The 18229-nt window shown below is 43.9% G+C and overlaps 2 protein-coding genes across 4 annotated transcripts; both read left to right on the top strand.

Annotated features, from left to right (window-relative positions):
- The first annotated feature begins 1385 nt into the window (after positions 1–1385).
- IFNLR1 (interferon lambda receptor 1) lies at positions 1386–8519 on the top strand. Of its 3 annotated transcripts, XM_042887852.1 has the most exons (10): positions 1386–1743; positions 2574–2697; positions 2965–3146; positions 3663–3805; positions 4308–4464; positions 5031–5155; positions 5370–6195; positions 7237–7375; positions 7738–7890; positions 8335–8519. In XM_042887852.1, the coding sequence occupies exons 1-10, from the start codon at positions 1686–1688 to the stop codon at positions 8339–8341; spliced, it is 1914 nt and encodes a 637-aa protein (XP_042743786.1). In that variant the 5' UTR covers positions 1386–1685; the 3' UTR covers positions 8342–8519. The 3 variants fall into 3 exon arrangements, 2 of the variants coding, with proteins under 2 accessions (XP_042743786.1, XP_042743785.1); XM_042887851.1 differs by having other exon boundaries at positions 7738–8519; XR_006181699.1 differs by lacking the exon at positions 8335–8519 and having other exon boundaries at positions 1391–1743; positions 5370–6044; positions 7738–7829.
- A 151-nt stretch (positions 8520–8670) lies between these two features.
- Positions 8671–17443, top strand: IL22RA1 (interleukin 22 receptor subunit alpha 1). The gene is made up of 7 exons (XM_042887853.1): positions 8671–9393; positions 11096–11228; positions 11923–12101; positions 13680–13864; positions 14340–14475; positions 14695–14816; positions 16246–17443. Exons 1-7 carry the CDS (start codon positions 9351–9353, stop codon positions 17251–17253), a joined length of 1806 nt encoding a protein of 601 aa, XP_042743787.1. The 5' UTR covers positions 8671–9350; the 3' UTR covers positions 17254–17443.
- The last annotated feature ends 786 nt before the right edge of the window (positions 17444–18229 follow it).

Here is an 18229-nt window from a genome sequence, read left to right on the forward strand (position 1 = left end):
CACCTAATCCTTCCTGCAAATTGTGGTCAACTGAAATGTTCTTTAACTTTTAGTTATGGATCATTATGGTTTGGTTTCCCATGGTGCCACTCAGACCAGAGATGCCTTATTAAGCGTTGCTTACACGTGGGCTTTTTCTCACCTGGATCTCAGCACGCAGCACACAGCGCCCTGCCAGGACCAGTGCGCGGGTGGGGCAGGGCAGGAAGGAGTGGCATGACAGCACTTTCTGCCGGCCAGTCCCCCCAGCGGTTTCACAAAGCCACACCACAGCATGCAGTGACCGCCCCGCAGCACGCTTCCTGCAGTGTCCCTCCTCAGGAAGGGATCGGGCAGGAAAGGTTACTCAGACAGGGTTTGCCCTCCTAGTCTGAATCATGTAGCGCGGACAGGCCAGAGGCGGCAAAACAATGTGTTCCTCAGCTGCCAGCTGTACGCAGAGGCCCAGGTACAGCGCACTGAGGAGGGACAACCCCTGTACCAAAGCATGGACATGACTGAGTAGGCCAGTGGGAGAATGCGGGATTTGCGCAGTGATGGATGCACCAATGCATCACTAAGCCCAGACCCTGCAGCAGCCGCATGGTCGCTATGTGCAAACCGCCAGGCTCCCAGCAGCGCACTGACGGCTGCAGCAGCGTTCTGCCCCACACATCCCTGTAGATGTGGCTCTGCGTACCGTGCAGGTAAGGCGGAGGGGGGGGTCAACGCCCAGTGGGACGGGACGGCCAATCCCACTACACAGAGTGTGGCGCGCACACAGCGTCCACCCGGAAGTAGGTTCCGGAAGTAGGAGTGGGTTCCGGTAGTCTGTTCCGGAAGTACCCGCGGCCGGAGCGCGGCTCATCTCTCCGGGCGGCAGCGCCTCCTTGCGACCGGAGCTGGGAGAGCAGCGCAGAGCCCGGCCCCGCCCAACCTGGCCCTGAACGCCCTCAGAGATGGAGCTCAGAGATGGATAACCTCTCCGGCCAGCAGTGCGAGCGCTTCACCGTCTTCTGAGCAAAACATTTCTTGGTACCATCTAACCCAAACCTCCCTCTTTTAGTTGATGCCACTCCCCTTTGTCCTGTTCATCCTGGTTCAGAGCAAAATCCAAACATGGAGCATCCCAGCTCTGCACTCTGCTTTCCGCACGGCGTCATTCTGTATCTTGTAGAACATACTCTTGGCCTGATAAAATACACTGAGAGAATACACCTTGGCTTCTCGTAAGTATGAGACTGACATAACTTCACATAGTTCTGCTAACAGATTTCTATACCTGCTAGGTTATTATCAGGTATCTCATGCAGTAAAACGTTGTTTGATTTCTATAAATATTTGACAGCCACACAGGTAAATTCCAAAGGTCACTTTTTACGAGGTGCCTCAGAGGAAAGGGCTCATGCCATGTTCTGTTCTCACGTAGCCCATTCCAGAGATCAACTCTGTTACACCGGAGGGCATTGTGCTGCAATCTTTGCAGCATTTCTGCTTTCATCCTAAGCAGTCTCACCTCTGCTCCCTCTTCAGTTCGATGAGTAGTGCCACGCATGGGCTGCACAAGGAAGTGAAGCTGTGCACATGCGTGTCAGTAATTAACCACATATTCCTCCACCATCTATACAACTTAGTACAGGAAAACAATACAATGACAAGGTAGCAAGGAAAGAAATAAATTTCATGTGGAAAAGTTCTGCTTCAGTATGTCTGCATGGAGAATCAGAGTGCTGGCAGTTCTGTGCTTCCTGTGGCAGCCCAGAGGTATGTCATGGCTTTGTCACTTTCGCTTTGCTGGGCTATGTGTATTTGCTTGGGGGAGGGAAGACATAGACAACATGTTGAAAGCAGTAAGGATGGGAATGATTTTCATAAAGTAAAACATTTCACTGTAAAGAAATGGCAATTTAAAATCAAAGAATCATAGCATGGCTGAGGTTGGAGAGGACCCTAAAGACCATCCCACTCCAACTCCCTACTGTGGGCTAGTTGCCCCCCACCAATTCAGGGGCTCATCCATGGTCTTGGGCACCCACAACCTCTTTGGGCAGCAGTGCCAGTTATCTGACTACTGAATATGTCTTGTTGAATATTGCAATGTACGTGTTTATTTACCAGAAACAGCTGGTGCCAAAAAGTGCAAGTGGTGAGCCTGCATGCTGCATCCTGCTGTACTTGTGACATGTCTGCCTTTATGAGTTGGAAGTGGATGGGTGGAGTGACCCAGTGGTTTGTGCCTGATCTGAGCTTCAGGATGTGAGAGAACAAGGGAGTCAGGCTGGAGTTTGTGGGGTTGTAAAACAGATCACAGGAGAATCCAGTGAAACTATGGGGGATGCTGCTCCAATTACAGAATTGGATGGCTCACACACGTTGCAGTCCTAATTCTGACAGCTGTTGAGATGAAGATGTTTTGTGGTGAGGTGAGGAAAACGCAACATCACAGACATACCTGTTTCCTCAACTAGTTTACAGTCATAAGTGAATTGAGCTGTTGTGCCCCAAATTTTGAAACCACCTTTGTCAACAACAAGTGATATTTCCTATTTCCAAAGCAATGTTTAATAATTCACTTAATTTTCCTTTTTGATCAGGTCATGGTCAACTTCCTCCTCCTCAAAATGTTACATTACTGTCAAAGGATTTTGATATGATTTTGACATGGACTCCAGGAAAAGGATATCCACCAGATGTGTCATACACTGTGAGATATGAAAGGTGAGTGCTTACAAAGGGATCTGATAGGAAGTATGGCACACAGCAAACATCTCTGGGTGTGCTTAATCAGAGTCATTATGATCAGTGATCTGACTGCATCCTTTCACCGAAGTCAATCCTTTTCTGTCCGGAAAGCAGAAAAGCATTCTGCATGGATGCTGAATCTTTCAGCAAGATTCAGCATCCATGCAGAAAAACATTTCCTTCACTTGCCATATAAATTATAACAAAAGATGTTTGATGTGGTGCATTTGTTTCTTGTTTTAGCAAGACACGCATGGACAAATGGATAAAGGTTCCTCATTGCAGAAACATTCACAGTATCTCTTGCAACCTCACGTGTGTGATTCCAAACTTCTTCATTAAATTCCGGGCTCAAGTAAAAGCCGCTTCTGGACGACTCCATTCGCCATGGGTAAAATCACAGTTCAAGGAGTACCATTTAGATGGTGAGTGTCTGTTAGGTACAGCCTGGCTGGAAGGACATCCCAGCAACAGTGTCTGCATGAGCAAATTAGTTAAACCAGGAAGAGAAACATGAAGCTTTATGAACGCCAGAATTGAGTGGGCACAAGCAACAACGAGCCATGATGATTTGAAATTAAGTTTTGTGGCTGGTATCAGAATTTGTTTCATCAGTGCTCTATGTGAATGAAGTGGTTTCAAGCTCACCACAACAGAAAGACAGTATCACTGAAGTTATGTTACATTAAAAAATGAGATGTTCCTTCACCTTTCTGTTTCTTTTCTCTGGAAAAATAGGATCTTGAGCCTTAACAACTTCAGAGATCGTGGAAAGAAAAGCTGACCATAAGTGTCCATTATTAGCATAAAATAAAGTACCTCCTTCCCTCATGTCCACCACAAGATATCAGCTAGAAGTTTAGATCAGCCAAATAAAACATTAGTTCTGTGAAACTACGATGTCAGCAAGCACTATTCTTATGTCTGTCACTCAATTGTAGTGGAACTGGCTCCCCCACTGCTAAACATGAATGTAAAGGAAGACGTAATCCATGTGAGTGCCACTTTTCCTATGGCCATCTGTGTGGAGAGTTTATCTTGGATGTATGACTTCAACTTTTGGGAAGCTGGATCTGAAGACAAGGTCAGTAAAAGAAGTACTGTGTAGATGAAACAGAGGAATGAAGCTGAAATGAAATAGATGCAAATATCTATGCAGGGAGTGATTGGAGGCTTGCCAGAGAAATTTGAAATGGCCAAACCAGAGTTAACTAAAGCTGGAAAATATATGAGTGTGTTACATTCAGTATCTTCGTTTTATTGGTAGTTCCGTTTCTTGCTGTATTTTTATCTATTATAGATGTGATGTTCAGAAGCAACTGAACAGTCAGAGAAAAATCCATGGTTTAGAACAGCTAGTTTGGGTGCTGCTAACAGCATAGCTGTGGCAGCAAAAAGCATAGCACAGACATGAAGAGATGCTTACTACAAATAGCAAGCAAGGCAAGTGCCTCACTATGCACCTTCCAACCACTGGTGCCATGCAAACAGGACGATGAGACTCATGGCAAAAAGGGTAGAGAAACACCATCCCAAAAATGAAAGAGTCATCTTTCTAACCCTCTGTTCCTTTTGTCTCCAAACAGAAGCAATACAAAAGTATCTTTAGGAAAAAGGCAGTGACTATCGACACCACTGCACTCAGAGGCAATTACTGCTTGAATGCCAGATCTTCCATTCAAAGCATCGACTTCAAGCACAGCAAATTCTCTCAGCCGGTGTGCATGCTGTTAAACCATAAAGGTATGATCTTCCTGAGGAAGGATGTACTAAGATATCAGATGAGGTTACAGAATGTCAAAGAATTCCATCAAAATCAGCTTCTCGGAAGGAAAAAAAAAAAAAAAAAAAAAAAAAAAAGGCTTTCTGTTAAATTGTTTGGATTTGGATTTTCAAGTAAAAGGTTTCTGCCTTCTGTAGCAATGTTTTCATTGGAAATATCCAGTCCTAAGATATTTCCCAAAAATCCTGAATTATTATACTTGGGTTATGCTACCACTAAAGCCTTGGGAATTTTCAAATTTCTCCTGGCAGAGAGAAAAAAGAAATCAATAAAGCCTTACTTTTTACCTTTTTACCTCCTCTGATTAAGGCACTGGCTGGTATCAACAATCATTTCTAACATTTCTGACTTAGAGGCTGGTCTTAGGCATGTCTGCCATCCTTTTCTCTAGAAAAACAGGATCTCGAGTCTTAACAATTTCAGAGATCTTGGAAAGCAAAGCTGACCAAGACACAAAGGTGTGTGTTATTAGCATAAAATATACCACCTTCATGAAATTTGTTTTTGTCTTTTTCTGTTTCACTAGGGGAATGGAAGTTCCCTTTTTCCGCCATGATCCCGGTCTGTGTCCTCCTCATCCTTCTGACAAGTGCCTCCACCATTTGGCTGCTGAAACAAGATGCAAAGCATAAGCAGATGCCTCAAGCTTTGGTATGGCCCAAATGCTGGAGTACCTTCCCGGATCGAAGTCTGGCTGATTTTCAGAGGGTATCTGGGAGGGAGTGTAAAAGTTGCTTATGGTCTGTGCTTCTCAGTTCTGCATTCAGAAGTCCCCTTACAAGACAGCTTTGATTCTGGCATATCCTGTATCCAAAATTTTCTTTGAAAAGCATCACTGACCTATTTTGTGTCTTTTCTCTGATAGGATTTATCTAATTGTAAAATTGCTGGACCAACCTTTTGCTGTGAGCGCAAAGAAAATGAATTCCTCGCAGACTGTCTTATCTGCACAGATAGGCCAGTGTCACAAGGGAAGAAAAACAAAACTCTAGCACAAAACAACAAACTATGGATGGCTTCCTTCCTACCATCATCATCATCAGAAGAAGAAGAGGAAGAGGAGGAAGAGGAAGAAGACAGTAGTAGTTTCATACCATACACTGAAATGCTTCAGTTTCCAAGGAGACACTTCATCTGTCAAACATCCAGAACAGCTGACGCAGAAACTATCTTGGGCTCCACATCTGGAGGTCTCTCTCTGGATGGTGGATCCGCATTTGACTTAAGTGCCCTGGGTTTCTCTTTCTTTCCCACAAGAAAGAATGAGGGGGACACCTCAGGATCCCAAGGAAATGAAAAGGCATCACATTCTCACAGTTCCTCTTTGGGAAGAGTATCACTCGCTGATGTGAGATTCCCAGCTCCCAGGGAACATGGACAGCATGATACAGACAGCGATGACTGCCTGGAAGTGAGCATTCTTCACCCACTAGCGAACAAGAGTTGCACCAGGCTTCCAGCTGATGAACACTGTCTATATAGGAAAGATCATGATTCTACCATGTATTACCAGAAATCAACACTTGATCAGCCTGTCCAGGTCAGTGAGAACTCGCTGCTCAACGAGGATCCCACCATGGAGAAACTCATTTACTTTCAGACATTACAGGTGGCAGAAGATGAAAGTATTGCAAGTGACTGTGACAGTGAGAATTGCACAGGAGGAACACCTCCTGCATCCACGGTGCTAGGTGATGCATTTAGAACTTCAGATATGGAGAAAAGATATGATAAAAAGTTTAAATTCAAAGGCTATCAGCACTCACATTACATGAGAAGGAGCTAGAGTATACCTTGCAGTTCTGCAGCATGCCTGGAAGATGCTAGAGAGCTATACAAATCCAGGCAATGATACCTGCACAAGAACAAGGACAAATAATCGATAGTGCTGTGGATTGTTTGTGTTTGCTTTTTGATGTCTTTGGTTTTGTGTTTTTTTTTTTAATTTATGACATACTTTTTAATTTATTAGATATTAGGTACTAGATAAGATCTTTTTTTTCTACTGATGTCTGGTCATCAAAGATATGGCTTTGGGACACAAAAGGTATATTTTTACTGCTAGGTAATGTACGTTAACTGTGCCCCTGTAGGAATACAGCTGTGACAGACGTTAAAACTATGACATGGGACACCATCTGAGCCCAGCAGGGGCGAGGCATGCAGTGGTACCTCCTGTAGGTATCACATTGCAAACACGCAGTGCCTTGTGTTCTCTTGAGATTTGCCATCAACCTACAGAGATCACCTTCTATGTTTCAGTGGAGTGAAACAAAGTCACAGTGAGAAATGTGTAGCATGTTTATTTATTTATTTTGCTTTTTATACAAATGTACTTACTGTTTTCCCCTGCTGTGCAGGATGTCTGGGAGATGCTATATGCAGAAGTAATATATTTTCATAGATAAATCTGTGTGCGTGCTTTCATATTTCGCAGATCTACAAAGAGTGGCTCAGCTATTCTTGAGAAGCAGTTTAAAACAGAACTCTGTCATAGGCTTTCCATTTCTACTCTTTTTTTCCTAAGTGGGGTTGTATGAGACTTCCCAGCCAGGTCTCCATCTGGGTCACTGAAAGAGAAGGATTGCAGCTCTCTGAGCCAAGAATCAAATCAGAAGTCCACCAAGAAAAGACACAGGAGATACAGGGCCTCTCTTTGCTGGGCAATGCTGACTTCTTCAGATTATTTTTAATTTGTGCTCTTTGCATCTCATGGAAACATATTCTCCTAGGTTTCTCCCCCGCCAGTAAAAGGACATGGAGGAAAGCAATGTGTTCGAAGAAAGAGGGAGAAACAAAACTGTTTCATGTGAGGGAAGGGGTATCAAAGTTAACATCTCTACAGAACCTGAAGAACAACATCAGAAAGAGGTAGGGAGGGATATGAGGTGCTGGGGCTGCTTCAGAAGAGGAGAGCAAGACGTACTAATTAAAATCCCACCTTAAAATTAAAGAAGGAGGTGGTTAAAAATATTACTGGAGTAGAAACCTCTATTTCTTACCCATCACCCCCAAAGTATCCTTAGGTTCATCCTGTATTGAAATCCCTCCTCATAATTTAGAAAGATACAGATCATCCAAATATAATTACCAACCAATTTCTTGTGCAATCAAGAAAATCCCCTAAGCCTTTAGTTACAGGAAGCTGAGAAGTTGAGTAACTTCTACAGAATTACTTGGATGTGTCATAACTTTCCCAAAAGGGCCTGTGATCAATTCTCTGTCTTGTCCAGGTTCTCCCAGGATGAGAGCTGGTGGGAAGGCTGCCAACCAGATGAGCCTTACTGGTGGAGGCAACATCCCACTCCTGGATGTCCTTTGCCCAGGCTTGAGACCTTCTTTCCACTGGAAAAGGACGAGGAACACCAGAGCACCTTGCTCCCTCTGTCAGTCTGTACCTTCTACCTTACCTAATGGCTGTAGCTATGCAATGAGTAAAGAAGCTCTCCCCTTTCATTGGAAGAGCTGTGATCCAGTTCACTAACAAGCCTGGCTATTGCTTAGCTGCTGAAGAAGCCTGGAGGAATTTGAGCCTTATGCAGTGGCCTAGTTAGCCCTACACATAGTCAAGAACTCAGGACAGGACTTTCTCATTTTGTCAACAGTTATGTCCATGGGATAAAGTAATCCAGTGAGGTTACCCAGTCTGTGTTGAATGAGTAGTTAGATGATAAAAATTCAAAAGCAGTGCCTAAGAGAGCTTTCTAAGCTTCAAGTTAGGCTATACGTGTGAAGCTTTCTCTACCGATGATATCATAGGAAAAATAAGCAGCATGTGATAGTACCAGTTCTTCTGGTTTTACACACTTCTGCTGGTTCTAAATCCACAGCTCCTGAAGACAGACTACTGGTTTTCGCTAAAGAAGGAAATGTCTTCCCTTTTTCTGAAGAGAAGTTGAAAATGTAACTGAACAACACCCTAAAAGCCTAAGAAAGGAATGGAAAACTATGAGCTATGTCTGTTTCTTGCTTAGATTTCATATAAATGTGTAGTTTTTTATTGGATGATATTGATGATATCCAGTATAGACCCTCATAGTGTCATCAGCCGCTAAAATTAACTGTAGGTCTACAGATGAGAAAAGCTATAAAAAAAAAAAAAAAAAAAAAAAAGCAGCGGCAAGACACTCCTGCTACAGGAAGGCAGCCTCCCATCTATGTGAAAGGAAGATGCTCTGCAGCCACCCAGCAGGATGCACACCTTGGCAGACCCGATTTGTGCTCCGCCCAGTGCAGCACGCCACGTGAGTCATTTGGCTCCCATTCACACCCACTATGAATAACAGCAGAGCTTAAAAAAAACTACTGATCTATTTTGACTTTCATTTCAGGAAAATATCAAAAGGTATTTCCTAGGGAAATAGGTGTCTTGTTCACAGCAGTTACAATACCAGCTATGTGCAGAGCAGTAAGTATTCACTTCCGGAGTTTTAAAAAGTTGAAGCTATCCAACTAGAAAAGCAAGCCCCAAAACTGAAAAATGTCAACAAGGGCCTTTAGTCAAGGAGCTCTTTGCCAGGAAAATGGCATTTGGCTCTCTTTCAAGAAAAAAGACGGGGATTTTCTAAGCCTCTGGCTTGTGCACCTTTGTACAGTTACGTGTGTACACTCGGAAGGAGTGTTCCTGTTTGTCCCTTAAATGCTCTCTTATGTGCTCACACATGCGTACAGATCTTTTGCTGGTGATCTCAGACGAGCACGCAGGCGGGACAGCAGCTCTGCAGCCAGTTACTGAGCAACAAATCCAACCTGGCCTCACAAACAAGAATTTAGCTGCTGTAAAAGGTGATTCACCAGCACACTGGCTCAACCGCCTGCTCTCCCAGCCCGCCTTGCACTGCTATTCATGAAGAAACTTCTGGTCGTCTTGGCTGTGTGTTCAGTGGTCGGTAAGTCCTGACTTCTATCTCTGATGGTGGTTGTTTCAGTTTGGATCTGTATTAGTGGAGGTAGTTCAGTTGTGTTTCCTGAAGTAAGACCTAGAGAACGAGCTATCATTCAAGACTGTCCAAAAGCTCTCTCCTGTGTTGCTCTTACCTTTTAACATTTTCAAAGATAAGAAAAGACTCCTTCAATCTAAAGTGTTTGCCACTGATACAATACAAGCTGAATCCCAGAAGAGCAATGGATATTTACGGAGTTCAGTCCCTTTGTCTTGTGCAATGAGGCATGTGAACAGAAGAACCAGAAGCTCTGATTTTAAAAGAGATATAAACAAATCATGGAATCATGAAATTGTTGGAGTTGGAGGGGACCCTTGAGGCCATCTGGTCCCTCTCTTCTGCAGCACACTGGAATGCCCACTACTCCATCAGTGCTCATCCCCTGACCTGGGATGTCTACAAGCATGGGGCACGACCACCTCTCTGGGAAACCTGTGCCAGTGCTTCACTGTCTGTAGTGTAAAGAACTTCTTTCTTAGATATTGAATCTCCTCTCTTTCAGTTGAAAACCCTTTCCCCTGTCCTATCACAACAGACCCAGCTAAAGATTCTGTCCCCTTTCTTCTTATATCCCCTCCCTAAATACTGAAAGGATCTTGTCCAGGTCACCTCCATTCTGGTTATGAATTTTCCTACAGGTGAAACGTTGCTTCTTCTACCTGCTTAGCACACCACTTTTTTCCAGGGATGAAGACGTTTACAAATGCCATAAGGGGGCTGCTCCTTTCCAGCAAGAGCAGGCTGAAGCCCAAACTATTTCAAGGAGTTGGTTGACAGTGAAAAGCAAGAGTTAAGAGTAATGTATGTGCTGTGTAACTTTGAGGACTTGCCTACAGTTCGAATTTACAGAGCTTATCAGTTCTGAAGTTACTGTCCCAGTTAGGTTTTCTGAATCATCCTTCAGGAAATTCTGTGCTGTGTTCCCACGATGGAACGAAACCCATCTTCTCCAGGATATGTCATGTGTCACAGGTGGATTGCCGTTCTGGTGTGCTCTATGTGCTTATCAGACACAGCAGACACTGCTGCTTAGCAAAGCCAGAACCCACTGCCCCTGGCAGGCCAAAGGCTGCAGAGAGCCTGGAGAGCTGTGTGCTTTACACTGGCACACCCAGAGCAGAGTCCAGGCCCCAGGTTCTTGGCATGTCACTCTGCACAGGCAGTCTTCATCCCAAAAAAACATAGATTGTGGGAGGTTAGTGGCTGTCATACCCACAGTGGTGTGAAACTGATCTCAGCACATTACTTCCCTGAGTCTGGGCAGACAGCAGTGGCATTCCTAGACATGAATCTAGCCTCAAAATCAGTCTGTTCTTCATTTTCCATCCACTCAGCTGCTTTAAGAGAAACCTGATAAGACACTCCTGCATTCTCTTTTTGACTCTTAGGTTTTGAAGCCCTTCTGTATAAATTCCTGGCTTACATTCCTTTGTGATGAGCCAGTGATCTGCAGGGCCTACACAGCAGCGTGCCTGATCCAAGTTCTGCTTCTGTTCAAGCTTCTGCTTTGCAGCCCCCCTTTAACAAACTGGGAGTGGGATGTCTGCTACTTCTGTTCACCAAAAGGCTGAGCACCCATAGATTCATGTTCATCTGAGGGCTGAGGTGCTAAAATACACATTTTAACACGGTTTCTTTGTTACCATAGGCATTGCGACTACAGAGAGGTTGTCATGTCTGAAACGTGCGGCATTTTCTTCTACAAACTTTGAGAACATCCTAACTTGGGAAACTGAAGCAGATATCCCTCCTGGCACTGTATTTGATGTCCAGTATAAACAGTATGTGAAGTTTGCTTCTTTTTGGGATTTGGTGGGTTTTATGGCCACTTTCCTCAGAGAGAAGGGCCATGAAAGAAAAGTTAGTGTTGCCCTTTCCGCTGCTTATTTTGCTGTTACAGGCATGGTTCTGCTTAGACAAGAATTCAGTAAAAGATAGGATTATTTAAACTGGCAGATGGTGCTTAGTTAAGCAATACTTTTACACCTTGACTCCATAACACAGTTTTGCCTTCAGCAACTTACTTCTCTCTGTTCTGCTGTTTCCCAATCTGTAAGTGCCATTAATAGCAATTGCCTTCCTCTGGTTCAGTCACCAGAGCTACAAGAATTCCACCCTCTACTACATTATACTTTTGTTGCATTTGTGCAAGTCTGCAAACTCAGCAGCAAATCTGCATGCAGTCATTGGGTAAAAGAGCCCAGCAACTGCTTGCTTGCAGGATGCTCCTGTGTGTGCACCTTGAAACAAGCTGTCCTTCCTCAAAGCAACAGCCATGCAGAAGTGCCAATGGGAATAGATTAAGGGCTGTACCCGGGGGGGGTTGATTGCCATTTAATTCCCAGCCACTTGCTAATTACAGTAATGAATTTTAAAACTATTAGAGTCGGCAGAGCAGCCTGTCTGCATTATTCTGAAGGACTGTATTGCATCTACTCTACCAAACAACCTGAAAATTTTTTTGTCCTGTCAAAGGTATGGAGAGAAAGCCTGGCTTAACAAGCAGGAGTGCCAGAGCATCACACAGCTCTTCTGCAATCTCACTTGTGAAACAGAGAACTTCACAGAGCATTACTACGCCAGGGTGAGGGCTACTGGCCACCGCTGCTCCTCCAACTGGGTGCGCTCAGAGAGATTTGAACCCAAAAAAGAAAGTATGTACCACTGCTGGGGATTCATCCTAAGTCTCGCTGATGTTTAGGATCATGACTCCTCCACTTTCAGTACTGCAAGATTCTGTGCTTGCTAGGGAGGGAGTGAAAGCTTTCCAGGGCTGAAGAGGCATCCAAGGCCAGGTAGAATGGGGCCCTGGGAAGCTCTATCTTCTCGGGAGCAACCAGCCCATGGCAGGGAGCTGGAAGTGGATAGCCTTTAAGATCCCCTCCAACCTCAGCCATTCTGTGATTCTATGATTCTATGAAGATTTGCTGGACAAAGCAGCAAACAAGCACACGGGCAGGGCCACCCCTGAGGTCTGGCACCCAGCTGCAATTACAGGGGAATGTCATCTTGTCCTTGGAGGAAGAGCTGCTCTTAAGGTGGCAGGGGAGATTAGTGAGAGAGATGATGGGCACCCTGAGTCCAGACAGTAATGCAGGCATCAAAGCCACGAGACGTTAACTCCAGCAAACAAGCAGCAAGTCCACTTCCAAAGTCTCTGGAAGTTCTCTGGCTGACTCTGTGTCTAAAGTTTTTCCACTGCATGTGTCAAGAACAATTCAAGGATTCAGTAACAGTCAATGGAAGTGAAGAGCCTTCACATCTTTGCACAAATCAAGCCATGAAGGAGCCATATCATTGCCCTGATCATTAAACGTTCTCTTTCCATTGCAGCATAAGCCTTAACAATCCCAGTTAGGTGATCATACTCCCCAGAGCCATTCTTTTGACTTCCTTCAGCTACACATCCTTGAAGGAGTACTGAATGCTACTTTTAAACATCATGTTATAGATTGAGTTACACCTGTGTATAATCAATGGCTATCAAGATGTTACAATCACAATGTATAATCAATGGCTATCAAGATGTTACAATCACAGAATAAACAAGAGAATTAGGTGAAGTAGATTATGATAACAAAGGAGAATAAATGGAAGGCTTACCCTTATGCTGGGCTCACCACAAAACACCAGAAGGAGGGATCTCCAGAAAAAATCTTTCCCCACTGGTAGCCAGCTCTTAAATAGGTCTAGGAGGGGTGCAGCCTGGCTCCACCCCTTCTGGCAGCACAGGTGAATTGCCTTCACTGTGCTCCTCTGGCTGACTCGTGGCTCACCTCAGGTGATCAATCAGAGGTTCAGGCTTTGACTCCGTAGTTCCCATACAACCTGTGTTTAAACATTCAGTATTGCCCACACTTTTCATTGCAGATGAGAGTAGATGCACAAGAGCTGAATGGCCCTAAAGACACAATCTGAAGTAGGAACAGGGATTTAAGCAGCAGTGACCTGTGATGTGATCATCACAGTGAGAACTTGTTCCTAAGGAAAAGCCTTGGGAAAGAATTTACAGAGACAAATGTTGGCTGTAGGCAGCAGAAACCTGAGGGACGACAGTATCTCTCGTCTCCTGATTTTTCCAATGTCCAACAAAGCACAAATCAGAAACTTTTTTGTATGTAAGCAGACATCATCTCTTACAGACTGGGGTGCATGTATAAGATAGATTTAAAACTTGATAACCTATCAGCTTTAATCTAAACAGCTGACACTTTCTGTTCTGTATTTTCTAGCTATTATTGGAGCACCAGAAGTGGAGTGTATTCCTCATGTACGGTCCATAAAGTTTCTTATACACCCCCCTTATACGCCACTGAGAGGTGAGGATGGCCACCAGCTAACCATAGAGGACATTTATAGCAAGTTCGGTGCTGTTGATTATCACTTAACAATATTCAACCTAAGGACACGTCAGAAGGTAACAGACAACCTCAGGGCATGAGGCATTGACTTTTGTGATCAGATTTTGCGATCAGGTGGAGAAGGGCATCGAAACTGATACACGATGGATGCAATTTCTGATATACTGAAATCCCACAGGGGATTTTTTCGCGGGGGGAACTCTAAGCCTTTGACATTCAGCGGACAAACAGAACTTTAAGCATTTCTCTGATAATTTTGAAAAGAAGCCAGAGTTCAACAGTTTAAGTAGCCAAAAGTACCTGACAGAGACTGGAAAAGCAAGGGATGTAGTTCTAATCTCAATGAATTGAAATGCAAAAACTGAATACAGTAATAGTGAAAAGTAATTGTATGTTTAGAACTATACAGAATTATTGTTTCCTCTAGCACCTTATTAGTGAATAAAATATGCTGTATTTTGCAGTCTGAGTTCAGGAAATCGTATGTATGTAATCTTTCTGACATACAGAATTTGCTTTTGTTTTAAATAGTGGATAAAGAATGAGCATAACAAAGAATTTGAAGTTTCCAATCTGGACCCAGACACAGAGTATAATGGAACAGTGCATCTATATCTCCTTGAGAGAAGCAGCAAATCTCAAGTATTTTGGGTTAAAACACTACCAGGTGAGGCTGTTAACTCTGCTCAACTAAAAGTCTTTCTGGGATACCAGGTGCACAAAAGAGACCGATTTTTAGCTGGTATAGAATAACACAGCCTTTACAGAGGTGTTGAAGCAGTGCTAGTTTAAAATTCTTGTCCAGTGCAACCTATAATCATTTGGGTGATCCCTTGCAACCGTTCTGACACTACATTTTCTCCTTGTTCTTTCCTTCATTGACCAGATAACACATGGCTCTTCTACTGTTTCGTGGCTCTTGGATTCTGTGCTGGGCTGGTGTTTGTTGCTATTGGTTATGTGATCTATAAGTACGTCAAACAACACAGTGCACAGCCCATGTCTTTGGTGAGTGTTCTTAAGTCAATACTGCAAATCTTTGAACTGTTCGGGACTTTGTATATTGCTAGCTGGGGAGGATGCATGAGCAGGTGTGGGCGTCGTCTAGGTCATGGTGTCCAACCTGTAGGCTTGCCTGGGCTGCACTGAGTGAACAGGAACTGTCTCATACGTACAAAAACATGTATTAGCAGAGGGATCCCACTGTTGCTGCCACCACTGCTAAAATGCAGCAGATGCTGCCTCTCTGTGCTAAATCCTCTGGTGGGTCTCCTTAAATGCTCACAAGTGCCAGTGAATGTCAATGAGCATAGTTTTCCTCCACATGGAGGAATTCAATTCCACCATTTGCTTCATTCACAAGTCAGTGTCAGATGCCATTCTATCAGACTGTCCCTCTGCTGTTGTCTGTCTCAGGGAATGGCATATTGGTGGGAAGGTTCAACCTCTGCCAACCACTGCCATACTACCAACATCCACCTCTGACATTGGGGGGCTGACATCATAAACCAGGAGGCATTACTTTAAGAGCAGCCCTCATTAAATATAAAATTATGTATTTAAGTAATACAATTTAACTTTTAATATTTGCATTAAAATGTAAAAAAAAGAGAGCAACAAAACCAAAATTCCTGTGGGAAATGTGACTTCTTTGTTGAGAAACTGACACATCAGTCCCTGGTTTGATGGCAGTGACTACAGTTCTCATGGTGTTCATCAGAGATTTTTGATGAAATTTTACTCCTCCTGCATTTCATCCTTGACAACAATGGTTCACAAATGTGCTTACTGCCAAAAGGCAATGATATGAATAAGGTATGATGGAGAAGTGAGGGGTATTTCTCTCTAGTAAAAGAGGGATTATGGACATCTGGCAAAGAGACATGATCAGATTTTTGAGCTGCATATTTGATTGCAACTCTATACGTTCCATTTGGAAATACTCAGTTCATGTGTTTAAGTCAACTGAAAATGGAGTTGCAAGTATAAATTGATACTTTTTTTTGGCCATCTTGAAACCTACCCTCAGGTTTCGGTATCACAATGGAAAGCACGTCTGCATATTTTCTGCTGCTTGCAGGGCTGCATTTGGCCAATTATCAGAATGCATGCAATGATTTGCCATCATGTGAGTCAACAGCACTGCGCTTTCCCCACGTCCTGGATTCAGCCCAGACAGTGCTCATCACACATCATTCCTTGTATCAGCATTGCAAATGCCTGGTGGTGGTTGCTGGCTCTTATTGGTGTTTCTCCAAAGAAAATTTCATAGACTCATGGAATTGTTTGAGTTGGAATTGTTTGAGTTGGAAGGGAACCTTACAGGTCATCTGGTCCAAATCCTCTGTGATGAACGGGGAATTTTTAAGACCCTTAAGCAGATCTTCAAAGTCACAGAGTTCTTGTTGATAACTCGTTTGTCTGTCTCCTTGAATAGGACTTCAGAGGGATCTCATCCTTCCAGCCTCTAACTCTGACAGTGGAACATGTTATAAAGCCTATAAATTTATCCAAACCTTCACTTCTCATCCCCGAAGCACAGTTCCCACAAGTAGGCCAATGTTTGGACAAAGCACTGGAGCCGCCACAACCATTCCATCCATCACTGTGTACCTACCAGCAGCAAGCCAACCTACCGGTGTTCCAGGGCGCCCATCTGCTGTGCCCAGTGAGTGCAGCTTCTACTGGATATGCTCCTCAAACCTCTGAGCAAAGCACTGCCAACCTCCCCATGACCTATGGTGTGTGTGTTGATGGCATAGACCATGGCAACAAGAATAACTTCTGTCTGAACCAGTTGCTAAAGGAAGTTTTGTCAGATAGCTCTGCTGGTGGGAAGCTTGTCAGTCATACACTGGGTGAAAGCTGCAGCCCTTGGAATTACAAAGAGCAGCGGCCAAATGTGGCACTGTGGGATAGCAGTGCCATGAGAGACTCAGCTCTTGTACGTGGGAGCCCTCAGCAAATACAGAAACTGCTGTTGCAGACTGATGGGGTTGAAAGCGAAGAGCATCTGCTACAGCTGCTGCTGCCTTCAGTGGAGCAAGGAGGATGCTACAGACAACAGACAGCAGAACTGCCACTGTTACTGTCTTCAGTGACAGTTAACACAGACTGTGTTCCAGAGGATGAATCTCTGTCACGGCCATCAGTAGCCCACCTCCTCTCAGTCAGCACTGGTAACAACTTCCCTGGAGAGAACACAGAGTGGTGGGTGTCACCAGATTCAGTGTCACATTCTGAAAATAAAATGCAGTTTCAGGAAATTTGGGAAGCAGAGAAGCTACTGGAAGCACAGGAGTTAAACTGCATGAAACTGGACCGTGTCATGTCCCAGGACACCATCTCGGAGTACAGCAGTGGCATTTCTCTCAGTACACTGTTCAAAGACCTGAACTTAAAAGTACTGTGGGATCAAGCAGATGAAAACACAGAATTTTATTAAGGAGAGTTAATGATGTTAAAATCCAGGTTCTGTTTGTTTGTATGAAATAGAAGTGTGTCCTGCAAACAGCACATGCAAATAAATGTAGATAGTCTTGTCTTGTATGTAACACAGCACTGACAGTTTCCACTATGGTTCCCTCATAGACATAAGTATCTTACTAATGTAAGTACTTCCTACTGTACTATCATACTGTATCTTTTCACTTAGTACATTTTTAGTCTGCGGGTATTCCTCAGGTTGCTTATGAATTGGACTACTTTAAAGCTGAGTTAAGATTCAAGTTCTAATTCCAGATCCAGTTTCCTGAAAATTTAGCTGAGTTCACAGCAGAAACTGCATCTGCTCTTTACCAGCACCAAACCTCCAGGTCCAAAACAAACCCTCCTCTGAAGAAATTAAAGTGCAGACATATGCAAAGCTGAAAGAATTAAATATAACATACTACAGTGGAAGAAAGAAACAGAAATTGGTGTTCTACTCTCGCCATATGTGATTCTTGCAAAACAATTGGCTGCTTTGCAGAATGGACTTTGCCTTCAAAGCAGTCATTGAAACTGAGGCAACAGCTCCTAACGTGGCAGTTCTAAGAAACAGGAAGTTCTCTGCCCTGCTATGTTCTTCAGTTCTTCTAGAAAGATAAAGCCTTTTTCATCTCTACAACAGAATTATGCAGCCTTGTCCAAGTTCTAATGCATATTTTTCAGCTGCTGCTCATTTCTTTCTGATGAAATAGTTACATTCTCTTCTTTCCTTGAGAGCCTGAGGCATAAGGCAGCGAGGTTCACACCCCACATAGGTAGGAACACTGGGATTTGCACTAATCTGGGCTCAGCCTCAGGAACCCTGAATGAATTCTGAGTGCATGACAGCCAGTGACCTCCAGAGGAGAACAGGGAGGTGCTGAGCTGCTTCCTCTCATCCTTTACTACCAATGAAGAACGCACTCCATTGGAATGATGGAGAGGAATCTACA

The sequence above is a fragment of the Lagopus leucura genome, unplaced genomic scaffold (genome assembly GCF_019238085.1).
Source record: "Lagopus leucura isolate 7727_CA_CO unplaced genomic scaffold, USGS_WTPT01 Super-Scaffold_100123, whole genome shotgun sequence".
In the NCBI taxonomy this organism is placed as follows: Eukaryota; Metazoa; Chordata; class Aves; order Galliformes; family Phasianidae; genus Lagopus; species Lagopus leucura.